This window comes from Hyalella azteca, unplaced genomic scaffold (genome assembly GCF_000764305.2).
Source record: "Hyalella azteca isolate HAZT.00-mixed unplaced genomic scaffold, Hazt_2.0.2 contig5386, whole genome shotgun sequence".
NCBI classification, from domain to species: Eukaryota; Metazoa; Arthropoda; class Malacostraca; order Amphipoda; family Hyalellidae; genus Hyalella; species Hyalella azteca.
In genome coordinates this window covers 497254-512763 of record NW_025935579.1, presented here as the reverse complement: position 1 = coordinate 512763, position 15510 = coordinate 497254, and the positions used below count along the sequence as shown (strand labels likewise).

The following is a 15510-nucleotide window of genomic DNA, read 5'->3' as shown; positions in this document are numbered from 1 at the left end:
TTAATTCGCGTTGCCAGAAAACTCCTAAAGACCATTTATCTTATGAAGCTCAACATAAAAGACAAGATTATCTAAATAAATTTCGTAGAAGGCAAAGCTAGGTTATAATTGAGTTAAGTAATCTCATTTAATCTGGATTGATTCTAAGGCGATTATTTCCTATGTTCTGGTAATATTTTTGAGTAATGTAAAATTATCCGGCATCAAGTACACAATGTCTCCTTTTTGAAATAGAACTTTAAAAATTGTAAATTTAATTCTGAAAATAACATGTCCGTAAATGAATGCAATTATTGAATACAGAACGAAGATATTCAACTGTGAGCAAGACCGCCAACAAACTAAGACTGAATGGAAGTAGAACAATAATTTAAAGTAGATGTTTAAAACGAGAAGATTAAAACAGCCGACTCAGCTTATAGCGTACTTCACTTCCTGGGAATGAGATGAGCCTCGTTGAAAGACAATAAGAACCTTATTTTTTTTGTCATGAAACTGTCGGTTAATGTCCTATATTAATAATAATTAATAATATTAATTAATATTAATATTATTATAATAATAATATTATTAATAATAATTATTAATAATAATAATAATTAATGTCGGTTAAAGTCCTATATTAATTCCTATTAAAATCAAAGTCGATTGCTCTCTCATATTATGGGCAGAAGGTTAACTTCAATGCTTGCAAGGCACGCTGATCAAAATTTGTAAAGGTTTTATCATAAATTGTTGTTCATACAAATTTTAACCGTTCTATGTTGAATTTTGTTTACCTATCATATAAAGAATAGAAAAGCTGAAATATGAAGGGTGCTTCAAAGAAGATCATTGCAACGACTGTATCAGTCTGAACGATTTTTTAACTAATGAGCTGACTGAAAAAGATTTTATTTATTATAAATTATAAATGAAATTTAGGAAATGGCATAATTAGTTGAAATTTGTGGTAATATTATTATGATAATATTTATTATTTATTATAATATTGATTATTATTGCTAATAATATTATTTTAACGATATTACTTCTAAAAAATCATCAATGTTGTATAGTAATGGGTATAATTTGTAGACATTCCTGGCAATAATATCGTGGATTTGTTGATGAATTTATCGCTTACCAACTTCCAATTTCTACCGATGTTTTGAACGCTACTAAAGCCTTCCTCTTGCTAGCCAAACAATTATTAATTATTTGAACCAAATAACAGTGAGGTTGGTAGCAATCAATAAAAAAATATTAATGCTTCATGCGTATCTGTAGACTAATAATTGGAGAATGGGTTTAATTTCAAGTTAAAACTTGAACCGCAAAAACGATTAAGTAGTATTTGAGCTTAGCCCAAAACTAAAACGGAAACTAACGTGACTGGATCGTGAAACTAATAGGGAATAACCCCAGAACATTCCGCCGGAATTGTAAATCTTCCAAGCCTCTGTTATCGACGTCTGCGTTGTGACATCATTGAAGTATACAAGTATACCCACGGTTTATACAAGGTTCCAAAAGGATTCATAGAATTTGAAACAAGAACCAACACCAGGGGCCACGGCTATAAACTAAAAAAACTGCGTTGTAACACATCCATGCGACAACATTTCTTCTCGCTTCGAGTCACCGACATATGGAACAGCCTCCCTGATAGCATCGTTGACGCTCCGAGTATGAACGCCTTCAAGAACAGACTAGACGAAGCTATGCAGGAGCATATGTTCAGTCTTAAAATGCCTATCACCTTACGGACCATGCAATAAGTCCAGTAGATATTTCAATTAATCGTCAGTTATGGAAAGATCAGGTTCAAAAGGCCGGATCACTTGTGGAATCAAGTCACGAAAAGTACAAGAATCGGCAACAGGCCATGGGCCTTTTTCTTCAGTGCCGGCACTTCTATTCCATTCTGTGTATAAAAATAGTTTTAGAATAACACTAGAACGTTGTGGCGGAACGTCAAAGTAATCTCATATGCATTATGAGCGTCAAGTATCCTTCGTCAAGTAATGCTCCTATCTTTCCTTGAAGGGAATTGTGTTCAGTTGGAGTGGTAAACAATGATATTATCCGGTAATTTTTTCTCGATGCAAATGCTAATTTTAAAGAGAAGATATCTTCATTCTCTTACCGCTATCACCTTACATTCGCACGCATCTCTAACTTTACGTCGAAGCGTCTTGATCTACGGAGTTTTCTTCAAAGTAGTGATTAATAAACTTATTTGAAATGGCTTCGCCGATTAGCAGTGGATGATGGCTCTCATACCGAAATTGTGAATCAACATAAAATATGCTGCATTAACACGCTATTGCTTCAGGGTATTACCCTGAAGCAATAGCGTTTGGCAGTTCATATTATTGATGCCCAATTTTGCACCTCTTACTGTATAGCAAGAGTATTATTGGTACTATATAGCAAGAATTTTATTGGTTATTTTCAAAACATGATTATTTTCCTATTGTAAAACGTCGTTTATTATTATATCGCAATTGGAAGCATTCGCGATTCATCACTAAACAAAATGTCGTATGGTGTCCTATTAGGGACATACTGAGATGTATTCCTCCGATAATTAAAAATTATTTTTTACTGCAATTTTTTATAGTGGTTTCGGAAGCAAAATAAATGGAATAAACAATTGACGCTGGCGTGTGAGACCTAATCCCACATGAATTGAACTTTTCTCATAATTTTGTGTTTCATACCATTCGACACATGAGGTGTTGGTCTATGATGTCGTGGTTTACGATCTCTGCACTCGAATTCATATACGGAGTAAAAATACCTCACATGTCGATCAATCAAACAATAAAGGACTGCTGCGCATTCCTCATATTATTGATCATTCAGATGCCACAGCATGGGTATGAGAAGATGGCTATACGCTCTTTTTGCGCATGCATTACTAGCATGAATAATTGTACGATAATAAAATACACTGTATATCAGGAATATGCATTTTAATAGAAAAATTTTAAGTACAGTTCTATCATGGAATCGTGAAGTTACGAAGAGATTATTGAGGTTCATCGGTGATCAACATATTTAATCGGATTGCCAAAAATATTTTTAATATTTCCATAAATTATGTTCATTGAACTTGATCAGTTATAGTATCGGCCTTGGCTATTAAAAGGCCGGCCGCCTGCAGCCTGTCCGCCACTGGATGGCCGTCCGCCGGACGACCTCCTGGCGAACTCGATCTGCTCGATGGCGTGGCGGGGGAGGGGGGGAGGCGTGGGGATCATCGAGGACTCGGGACGGTAGCCGTTCTCGTCCGCAACGAAGCTCAGCGACGCCGGAGTGCCGTCCGGGAAGGTAAAGCTGACGGGAAACATTTTGTTCACAATAAATTTGGTCGCACGGAGGTTCATAAAATTTGGACAAAATGATATGAACTATCAAATAATATGTTTTTTTTTGCCTAAAAAAATATCAACTTGCGCACTAGAAAATTTTGTCAAGTTTAATAAGGGATGGAAATTTTAAGATCATAACAACGTTTTGATTAAATGAATCTAGCATGGAATAAAATTTAAATAACAATTTAATAATGACTATGCAGATAAATAGGAACACATTTGTCCACAATTGCTGAAGTTAGTAGTTCTTAAGCTAAAATTATACGTAAATGATAATTTTTTAAAAATTGTAATTTGTCTCCACAATGCTTAAAATAAAAATGTTTTAACTGCGTATGTTCTGGCATAGAACAGAGTTTATTTATTTTCTATGATAATATAACGGACATTACAACCCACGCTGATTTTTCTGTTCAGTGCAATAAAAAAGAAGTGAAAGTTTCATCGATGATAGTTTTAAGGTATTGTTATCCGCTAAATGATTCTCAGAGAAGCTATGAGTAAACTGTCTTTTGATATAGTCCAAGGGATGAAAATAATTTTCAGCTTCGCCATGATCACACCGGCCACTGATCAGGCATAATCATGTTTACCTCCAAGAGCCGCTGGACTCAACAGCACCCCTGGGGCCAGTGGGCGCTCCCTGCTCCCTCCTCTCGATGCCGTTGCCCGTCCGGAACCAGAAGTCGTAGGCGCCGTTATTGGGACCGTTTCTATCATCCCTCAAAATCGGGACCACAGGGCCAGAACTTCTTCCGAAAGCACCGGCGTTAAAGTTGCTTCCGAATGCAGCAGAGCTGCTCCCGAAGGATCCAGAGTTGGAGCTGCTCCCGAACGTCCTACGCGGCGCTGAATAGCGTTGGGCAGATGCCGCTACGACCAGCAAGGCCAGGAGATATGTTTTCGGGATCTGGGGGGCGGGGGCCACGTTCAATAAATTAGAATAAAATTCAAATGAGATGAATTCGAGTCTTATTTTTTCACATTGTCTGTTTTTCTAGTCTCGCTGAACAAATTAATTATATTTCGAGCATACGACATTGTCACGAATTCAAGTATCTTTCGGTGAACGAATTTTGAAGTAGGATTCGACTAGAGGAACATTACCTTGTTCATTATTGCTTATTTTATTGGAAACGCTGTTCTGCAGTCAATATGTTGACAGCTCGGAGTAGGTTGCCAGAGTGAATTCAAAATTTGTCACCGGCTCTTATATACTGAGTCTGCGAAGGTTAACGATACATACATGCATTTCCTGCTTGAGAATGACCCATTGCAAACTCAAAAAAGCAAGTTAGAAATGACGCCCTCAGAATCCCAGGCGTGCGAAGCAATTACTTGAAATTTATAATTTTATTTTTGCAAGTTTGACGGACGTGAAGAACCCAAAAGAATATCCGCCCAAGTATAACTCACGCATGCGCAGACCTTGAAAAACTGTGTCATGTCGGTGGGAATTTCGCTGAAACCTGAGCGAGGGGTGCGGGTGTCATCTCCGTGAACATGGGGGATAATATGTGATCGTAATATGTATTCTCAACTGAAAAAAGGATACAATGAAATGAACTTATTAATATCATGGGATAAGAAGTGTGGTCTAGTTCACACAACTGGTACGCGTCGTTTTTAATTATAAATTCTCAAATGAAGTAAACACAGTGATTTACATCGGGTACATTTTTCTTGGTTGGCCTGTCAGATACTTCGTTCGAAGTTCTCATAAACAACTCGCGGTTAGTCAGTATGTTTGATATTATAAATACAAGGAAAAACTTTTTTCTTTATTTGTTCATGATTTCTAAAGATTTTTTAAAACATCGTTTGCACCATTTATTGACGTTGTACTACTTATTATACCAAAAATTGTTTATGGAATTAGAGGTAGAACTTGTACAGCCATTGCAATCAGGTGCCTTAATAACGAAATGCAGCGCAAGGATTTCTAAAAAAAATTGCAGGTTGTACGTTGGACAAAAATAATTCTGACTCGATGGCTGTCATGCCACCTTGAATTGAACGTCCATCACACGCACGGATTGACTAAAAATTTTTTTTAAGGATAGGGTTGAAGCATATTTAGAAGTCACATGAAGTCACATACCGAAATATCGTTGAGCCAGTGATTTTTTTTTTAATTTTTGAAGGTTAAAAATTGTTTTAATAATTAATAAATTGTTTTAATTTTGAAGGTTTTTATGGAAACAATTTATCTAAACAATTACGCCAGCAGAAAACTCGGAGTAGTGTCGCGACGCAGCAGTTAATTTTTATCCTATATTTCCCACTGTATTTCAGAACAGACATTTGCGTAGCTGTAGCCTACGTATGTCCAGACTTTGAGTTCGCGTTTCCCTCTCTCATGATTTGGTGAGCTGAGCAACAGGCCAAGAACTGGGAACGGGTGGAGAGAGAATGTGAAATAATTTGCATGTTAAAATTGTGAACAATAGAGGGGCGATGGAGAGAGCAGTGCATGGGTGAGGGTCAACTATAAGTGAGAAATGCAGTGTGTCAAATTTTGCGTGGTCCCATTGAGAACTTTCAATTTTGTTAGAGAAAAAATATTTATGTCATTTTATGACGTATTTTAACAAGGGTTATATTTTATGATTTTCATATATTCCTGTTTGTCTTTTTACATAGTTATAACACATGGATAATGGATTATTGCTGATGGCAAACTGAATTGTAAATGATTTACATTAATAATTCATCAGCTTAGAAGCGACAGGAGAATTTAAATAGAGATAAATACATTTTTGCATTTAATTCAAATTTCCAGAATCATTGTTGCTCGGGACATAATTTGTTAGAAATTTACAAGTGGTGAACTTCATCATAATGAAAAAAACTTTTTGCCTTCTTTGAAATCTTAATCCTTATTTAAATATTGGACGAAACTATGTATAATAATTTTTGTGAGTCTCCGATGAAATGATTTATACAGACTGAGACGAAGACTGTTTCATTTAAATAAATTCATCTTGCATGGTGTCCTCCTTCATTACATTGATAACTTTAGCAATTTGAGGCTTCAAATTATAACGTATTAGTTTAGGTAATTACCTATATATTTAGGTAATTTACGTAATATAGGTAATTCACGTATTAATTATTACCTATACTACCTTATATTAGTATTAATAGTAAGATCGCACTACATTAATGCTTCTCCATGGAAGATTAAGACAGTCTAACTTATTTCGGTCCTTCATATATAATATTAGATATTTACGCAGTTCTCTGAGTTTATTGAACTATAAAAATATCAGTTTTTAAAGAAAAAATAAACAACTAAATTAGTAACCTGACCAGGAGATATCAAAATTAATCGCTAAAAGCGCAGTGTTATTGAGACAGGAATGGTTAAGTTAACTATTAACGGAATTAATAATCACGCAGACAAGTGTATATCGCAAGGCCGCTACGGGAACGAAGCTGACTCATTGGATTGTAGGGTGAACTATAGCATGCTAAGGGTTAACCGTAGGGGTGAACTATAGCATGCTAAGGGTTAACCATTGGGGTGAACTATAGCATGCTAAGGGTTAACCGTAGGGGTGAACTATAGCATGCTAAGGGTTAACCATTGGGGTGAACTATAGCATGCTAAGGGTTAACCGTAAGGGTGAACTATAGCATGCTAAGGGCTAACCATTGGGGTGAACTATAGCATGCTAAGGGTTAACCGTAGGGGTGAACTATAGCATGCTTGCTAAGTAAGGGTTAACTGTAGTTGTGAACTATAGCATGCTAAGGGTTAACTCTTTATCGTGAAAGGTAGATACCGTAAGATACGGGAACGAGGTTGACCCATTAGAGCGTAGGGGTGAAGTATTTAATGCAGAGGGCAGCAAATCTGACAATAAAAAAGGCAGAATTTTTGGACTTTAGGAGTGAACCATTGCATGCAAAGACATTTTATCGAGCAAGCTACCAGTAGTATCTTCTGACAGCCATCATGCAAAATGCCCCTCATTAATGTCTTAGAAACTTCAAACTTGTTTTCTCCGTTACGACATTTCTGGGACAAAATCTAAGACAGGTGCTGGTCGAAATTTCACAGCGCTCAAATGCACCACCCTTTGCACCCAAAATTTTGTCAAATATAAACTGATCTTGAGCCATCTTGTAACAAAACTTTTTATTTGCAATGCGCTTTTGAGAGAGGCGAGCGATCGTTTTTGTCCTCCGTTTTGTTTTCGCGCATGGTGATAAACGTTAAGTTTGTGCTTCTTTGTCAAGCTTAACTGTGTCAAATCTTCGCTCGCGAAAGCATATTACAAGAAAAAAGTTTGTTGATGATTTTGGCAGGGCACAATGGTTATAAGGGTATTTTATAAGGACAGGGGGGCCCAGTGGTTCAGAGTACCGAGATTGGCGCAGATAGGCGCGGGTTCAATAATTGTCTGTGCGCCCGTTTATGATCAGAATAGGCGAGGAGGCCGGGCGGTCAACAGCAGAATTTGGAGCAGTGAGTTGTGAGTTCGAGACCGCAACAAGCTGTGAATGTTCTGCGATGTTAAAAATCGGCGACAAGCATATGCGGCCTAATAACACTGAAGCCGCTATATATATTATAATGTTATGGGTGCAGCATGATTGCGATATAAAATTTTGGTCTAAGCTCGTCCCAAAAATGGCAGAACGAGGAGAGCAGAAATGAAGTTCCGAAGACATTAATGACGAGAGAGCATTGTATTAAATGGGTGATCAATGATGTAGATATTTAATAACCATCATATTGTGTTATTGACATTGTTTGACGTAGCTAAAAAATTTTATTATAACGTACGGGAGGCGGATCTTCATTTATTGAATGTGTTCTCGCTTACCACTGAAATAATATATTTTCCATGTCATAAACGATTTTTCAACTGAAAACCACATTTACTATAGAATTTATATGAATGTACATCGATGACACACTACGCAATGCCATATCATTGAAAATTTTTGATTTGCTGGCGGCAATTGATGGTAAATGGGGACCTCATTGAAGTATACAAATATACTCATGGCTTATACAAGGTCCCAGAAGGATTACTAGAATTTGAAACAAGAACCAACACCAGGGGCCACGGCTATAAACTAAAAAAACAGCGTTGGAATACATCCATGCGACATTTCTTCTCGCTTCGAGTCACCGACATGTGGAACAGCCTCCCTGATAGCATCGTTGAAGCTCCGAGTATGAACATCTTCAAAAACAGACTAGACGAAGCTATGCAGGAGCATATGTTCAGTCTTAAAATGCCTAGCAAATTACGGAGCAGGCAATAAGTCCAGCAGCTATCTCAATCAATCGTCAGTTATGGAAAGATCGGGTTCCAAAGGCCGGATCCCTTGTGAATCAAGTCACGAAAAGTTCAAGAATCGGCAACAGGCCATGGGCCTATGTCTTCAACGCCGACACTTCTATTCTAAATGAATTAACTTTATTCTGTTCATACGGAACATCTGCTGGAAACTCGTCCTCAGTCATCGAAAGCATTTCGGTACGGTCCTATTGAGCTAGAAAATTATACACGCAAATTTGATTTAATTCACTTCAGCTTCTAACTTAAAAAAAAAAAAAATTAATCGAGCACTCAAAAACATGAAATAGCTTGTTAATGCTCACAATAGTTTTCTGCAATAAGGTACTCTGTCTGTAGAAAACTAGAAATATCATGGTAAACTGTAAAATTTTATCAAACGCATGTTGGACTAGATGATCTATTCAAAATTCTCTTCGGCTATTGCATAATAGAGTGAATAATAAAGGAGTTAAAAAAATAAACTGCAGGTAAAAACTAACTGAATTTAACAGATTGTTTTGTAGGGGAAATCAGAATATTTTGAAATTTCAGTTTGACAATCAGACGATACCTCGAAGTTCTCTTCGACTTAAGCCTCTCACCCTGTAGGCTGAATAAAGAGGGGTTTCTAACGGTGTTTGAGATTGTAGATAGATTGTTACAGCGGCTTTCCCTGTTTATTAATTAACAAGTTGAATATGTATTATGTAGGTTGGAGTAAAGACTGAAAATTCAGAGAGTTTATTGAGGGTTGAAGGATGATGGCTCCGACCAACACATGAGGTGTTGCCGTGTTGGAAGGTTGTTAGAACTTTGGAAGAGGCTGTGCTAAAAGGGTTGAGAATTGAGATTTAGAAGTGATAGCAACCGTTCCTCTTCCTATTAGGTTAATTGAACACGTCTTGTGGGCTGTGGGGTTGGAGTAAAGACTGTGAAGCTCAGTGATTTCATTGGAGTTTGAAGAACGTTGACGCCGACCGACCAACACCTGTATCGGTGATGGCCGTTAGGATCGACATGACATGAACACGATGGAATAAAAATATAAAAAGAATACAGAAAACACAATTAGTATTTAGTTATGACAGTTAGACTGAAATGTTTCATAATTTCACTGCATTATAGGAATTGAATTCTAGCGGAAACCTTGCATCTTACCCTTAGCTGATGTTCACCCTACGACGTCGTCTAGCAAATGACTAACAATCTAACACGCGATTGGCAAATGGTTCCACACTGGCGTTCTTAACAAAATTCACGATATTCGCTGGTACGATTTTAAAATAAAAATAATTCTTTCCTTCACTGAATTTTAATCATTCAGAAATTACACGAGTGTTACTATCCGTGCTCAAGAATTGACAATATTTGATGACCGAAGTTCAAAATATTAAGTTACATATATAGTTATAGAGGTTGATGTTTGAAGGTTTAAAATATTAACTACGATATTGACAAAAATTTATAGTGTGGGTTATGAATACGAGTCACTACAGAACAAAGACACGACATGATTAAATTGGAATAACAACAATATGAAAGAATATTGGAATACAAATGGGAATTTAGTTATTATGTTGGCAATAATAAATCATAATTATCTGAATTGAATTCCGAAACTTGACTAGGCATCTTACCCCCTTACCTCAGTGGTTCTCAAACTTTTTCAGGCTGGCGCCCCCTTTTGCTCCCTAGTGAGTTTTTAGCGCCCCCACAGACATGCGCCTCTTTCTTGAAATTTAGTACACTGCAATTTTAAAAGATAAAGGTTAAACACAAATGTGTATTTCACAAATAGAACCCCATTTAGTGAACCAATATGTTTTTCATCTGTTTTAACTGTTTCAGCACTAGAAACCTAGGGCGTCTCGGGCAAATTTACGGCCGGACTCGTGGCCACGAGCGAAACATTATCGTTAGGTCCTAATGGATTCGTGTACCAAGTTTCATCGAGTTGAGTTAATTAGTTTGAGAGATATTCCTTGATCATTGAATTTGGAAATTGGCCGCGAGACCGGCCGCGAGTCCGGCCGTTAAATTGTCCGAGACGTAAACCCAGGAGAGGTTAAAAACAGATCTGGGTGAAAAAACCATCGTTGGTAGTAATGATGTGCTGTACGTGTTGTGTACAAATCGTCAAACAAAAGTTCGAACTTCTGACTACCGCCCCCCTATCGCCACCCTTCCGCCCTCTACTTCCTTACACCCCCAAAATCTTTCCACCGCCCCTAGGGGGGCGATATCGCCCACGTTGGGAACCACGTTGCCTTACCTGTTAACGACGCTAGCCCGAAATTAAAATGAAGCTAAATCTAAAGCATGACTGGCTAATGTTGCCCGCAGGCACACTCTAAAAAGAATTCACAATTTTGAGTGACCCATTTATACCGTAAAAGTATTTTTGTCGTAACTGAATTTTATTATTCAGGAATTACGCGAGTGTTATTCGTGCTCGAAAAATTGACAAGATTTCCTGACTGAATAATTGCATAATTCTTTAATAGTGAAATTGATTAAATCCGAAATAAGTAGGCGACTTCAAGATAATTAAGTTACATATAGTTACAGAAGTTGATGATCAACAAGTTTGACGGTTTAATAAAATTAATTACGACATTCACAACGAGAGACAGTGAGAGATATAAATTCGAGTCACTACAAGACCAAGAAATGTGACTTTTATTTATTTGCTCTATAACAGTCAACGATATTACGTGAATTTTCTTAGCATTCCGTGGTTGTCTATGAATTTAGCCACATATTAATTTTTTAACAGAGGCATGTCAGCCCCGAATGTTTTTTTAGGTATTAGATTGCCAAGTTCAGCCAACCTGTAACCAAGCAAGTGAAAAAAATAAACTTAAACAAAATTTCAAACTTGGGAATTTTTGGCCCAAAATTTTAATTGAACAGAAAAATCATTCGCGTAAGTTAATAATGGCATCAAATTATGTATTAATTTTACAGTGTATTAATTTTTCTTATTTGTCTTATGTTAAAGTCATTTAGGGGAGCGTCTGCCTCAACAAATTTTTTTATTTACTAACGGATCATTTTGAAACTTGTTACACATTTGTAAAACAGAAATCTAAGGCCGTTTTGTTCGTGTGAATTTTTTTTATAAAAAAATGAAGATAACATGAAATTCATAGAAAACGGGGAAAAGGGTTCTTTTCAAATCTCCTCATTCAATTAACGTGCTACAACATCTAGATACATATCATTCGATTCGTAAAAACTATAGGTATATAGTGATTCATCAATTAATTTTCCAAAATTCGTATTTGTTTGGCTGTATGGAGGGGGGGTGTTGCTCGATTTTCGCCTCTCCCCCCTTTCCGCTAAAAATATATTCAAAACTATAACGAAATAATGAAATTAATTTGTGAATAGCTAGATCTTGAATTTACGAATAGAATGGTATATCTCTCAAAGCTGAAGCTTGAAAATCATAGGAAGATATAGATTCTTAAGATGGCGTTTTTCAGATCTTTTAATTGTTCGAAAGAGACAAATAAGTCAAATTTATTAAAAAGACTGAAGAATAGGCCAAAAAATTCTTGATATTGTAGCCCAAGCTTTCCCATTGCCAATTAGTTGCATTTAGGTACCAGTACGCGTCTTTAAACTTACTCTTGTCCAGTTTAACGTGAATAATAAGCTATCAGAACGGCCTAACGCAAAAAACATTGCATGTGCATCCGTGATATTTGCTCTCTTGAACGCTCATCGGTTGTAGCTTTCAAACGAGTGCAAACACTTTGCAATTGACGCAAATAATGATCTATAAATAACATTTTTTAAATGAAATTTTTTAAATATTGTTATAAAATGGTCATTTTATAGAAGTTCAAAACTGCCTGACGGAAAAATTATTGCAATCTTATCCATGGTGGCAGCTTTGTTGAACGCGTCTTGTTTATAGCTTTCAAACGAGTGCAAACACTTTGCAATTACCGAGAGTAATGATCTATTATACAGATTTAATTTAAATAAATCCTTTTACCTATTGTTAACAAATGTCCATTTTATGTATTTTTTAAATTGCTTTACGCAAAAACTAGAGCACGCACATACATGCGGTTTGCTGCGTTAGACTCGCCTTTTAGCAGCTACAAAATGAGCAAAAAAACTTAAAAGCCAAAATTTTCGATTTTTATTTTTTAGTAGTGGTAGTAGTAGTAGTAAAAACTTTAGTTTTTGAATATATCCAGTAGAGTGATATAATGTAGTATGTAGATAATATTGATGGCAGCAGAATTTCAGCGACAAACATTTTCTCTTGTATTTGCAAACAAGGGATTGGTAGTGTGGCTATCTCGTAAGCGTTTCTTTCTTTACGATACAACACCAGCAAGATCACTACATCTATTCTTACATAGAGGTCAAAAGTGAAGGCTGTCATTACGAAGCAATCTTAATGGATGCTTTAAGCGTTTGCCTCGTTTCTACATCAATCGCCCTTTGATTTCAGCTCCGCATTTTGCGATAAACTAGAGAACACACGCACCAACAGCGTTCTACATTCCAAGGCCATTCTGAGAATTTCTAGCACCAGTTCTACCGTGGACGCTATCGGATCTAAGAAATACGAGCAATTGTGTTAGGATTTGGGATCAAAGCAACAGTTAACGTTCATTACCAAAGTTAGTTTCCATAAATGAATATATGCGTTCAATAATATATTGGCACGAATAAACGGATTTCTTACAGGAAAATGACATAAATGCAAAGCTATAATAAGCTCGAAACGTAAACGCCTTGACCATTGCAAAGAGAGTTTGAATTATAACTGTTTCACGATCAATTCATTATTAATATATTGTATTCATTTTATCGGTCAGTATGAATGGAAAGAAAAAAGGATGATAAAGGAACATAAACTCGAGAGAGTCAAAGATTCATTAATATTCTAATTGTCATAATATGGAAGTTATTCCTGTATTGTTTCTATAAACTTTTGGTATGAAGGAATGATAGAACAAACTTCAGATTATTACACAGTTCAACTAGAAGTATAATAAATGCAAAAAATTATCTCCTATGACCAAAGTTTCTTCTGAAAGGTACACTGGCTTTGTAAGTTTAAAATGTTTATAGGATTTCGTTGCATGGACTCGATCCCTCGCCCTTAAATGGAAGTTATCAACGTACCGTTAACACAGCTCAAGCACACAGGCAAGTACGTTTATACAGTTAATCCTTTACAGGCCAACACATCTCATTACCTAATTCAACTTAAGAACATGACAACACAAAAATCAATACAGTACTATTTAAAAATTTCATTTGATGGATTTATTAAATTTATCTTAATGCATACGAAAATTTGATGGAAGGAAATACTGGCAAAATATGCGGGTGATCTTTATTTTTTTCTTAAATGGCGACTCTGTCTTTGATGTTTGATAGAACTTGAATATGTGCATTATGGTGAACTATTTCTTAATTCCGCTACCAGTGCTGAAGTCATGGCATTAAAATAATATTATCTTAATAAATGTCACGGCGGATTGGAGTCACTTGCCGGGACAAGTTAGTAAAAACTTGTAATTTGGCATTTTATGCACATTTTTTACAGAGATATAAGAGGATGACTGTTGAAGGAGTCATGTAGGAGACGCATCTTATCTGCCTTCTGACTCAGTGCAAGCATACAAGGTTGTTCGAAATATTGGTAAGTTTACTGAATAAAACCACATTCAAAAGCTCCAAACTAAACTAATTTCATAAATATTTATTCAAACGAGTTATGCATACGTAAAATTCGTAAAGAACTAAAAAAAACAATGTCAAGTGTATTAGTTATTTTCGCTACAACCGCACAATGGCCATCACTTGAACAATATTGGAGAATTTTTATGTATTTGGAATCATCCGTAGCCAGAGGCCATGTTTCATGGCTGAAGTCGCGCACTCTCTCCTGCGCTTGCTGCCAGAAGAGCCGTCTTCCATCGTAATTTCTTGGGTAGAAAATATTTTTCGGTGTAATAGATGTTTTAGCCCGATTTGATCGGCAAGTCCAGTAGCTGTATTCTATAATATGTTTATTTCTACTTTAAGGCTAGGTCCGCACCATACTACCGAGCACGTGCCAGTCACAGCTTAGTCCAATATGCTTTAATGCAATGTCTATAGAAAAATTCCCACCATAGGCATCGCAGGTGCCTTGCTGCCTTGCACGGCTGGTGTAAATGCTTCGAATTAAATGGTGTACCTTGCTGGTGTAAATGCTTCTAATTAAATTAATTAAATAACTTTGGACTGGACCGTGACTTGCATATGCCTGTCACGTGTCCGGCAGTATGGTGTGAACCTGCCCTAAGAGTGGCATCTGTTGATCGAATTTGTCATAGGTTGCTTTTGACGCGCATTTAGGCTTGGCAGAAAATATTAAATTTCACATTTGTAAACATCCGTTCTGCTCGTGAATTATTCACGGATAGTCTGAAAACAGTTAAAATTTTCAGTCCTATAGTTTCAGTGCCACAAAGCACTCTCGGTTGTAAAGATTTTGATCCGCTTGACACTCAGCCACATAACAGCGAAAAATATTTTCTTCAGTAGCAAAGTTTAGACACAACCAACCCCTATTGACCATGAGTTTCAAACGCTGTGGCCCACTTTCGGCAGCTAGAGTATGGAAACTGCAGATAATCTGCATTCCTAATCTTTAAACATTATAGACAAACATGCAGTCATGAAGTTTGAGCGTAGCAGGCTACCTTCAGCAGTAGAGTTGAAGAGTCCTACTACTTACTCTTTCGGTTGTAAAAGTTTAGCACGGCGTCCAACATTATATTGGCAAAATGAAAAGCTACGTTAAATTTCAGTCTTAAAAGTCATGT

General features: G+C 36.5%; 1 protein-coding gene and 1 long non-coding RNA gene across 2 annotated transcripts; both read right to left on the bottom strand.

Moving 5' to 3' along the window:
- Window positions 1-2943: 2943 nt before the first annotated feature.
- On the bottom strand, window positions 2944-4630 carry LOC108668920 (cuticle protein AM1199). Its single transcript, XM_018156180.2, has 3 exons — window positions 4470-4630; window positions 3956-4272; window positions 2944-3324 (listed from the first exon to the last, which is right to left on the bottom strand). Exons 1-3 carry the CDS (start codon window positions 4476-4478, stop codon window positions 3105-3107), a joined length of 546 nt encoding a protein of 181 aa, XP_018011669.1. The 5' UTR covers window positions 4479-4630; the 3' UTR covers window positions 2944-3104.
- Window positions 4631-9395: 4765 nt separating this feature from the next.
- Window positions 9396-10963, bottom strand: LOC125177873. Its single transcript, XR_007156695.1, has 3 exons — window positions 10935-10963; window positions 10308-10409; window positions 9396-9650 (listed from the first exon to the last, which is right to left on the bottom strand). It is a non-coding gene; the product is annotated as an uncharacterized LOC125177873 (long non-coding RNA).
- Window positions 10964-15510: the final 4547 nt, after the last annotated feature.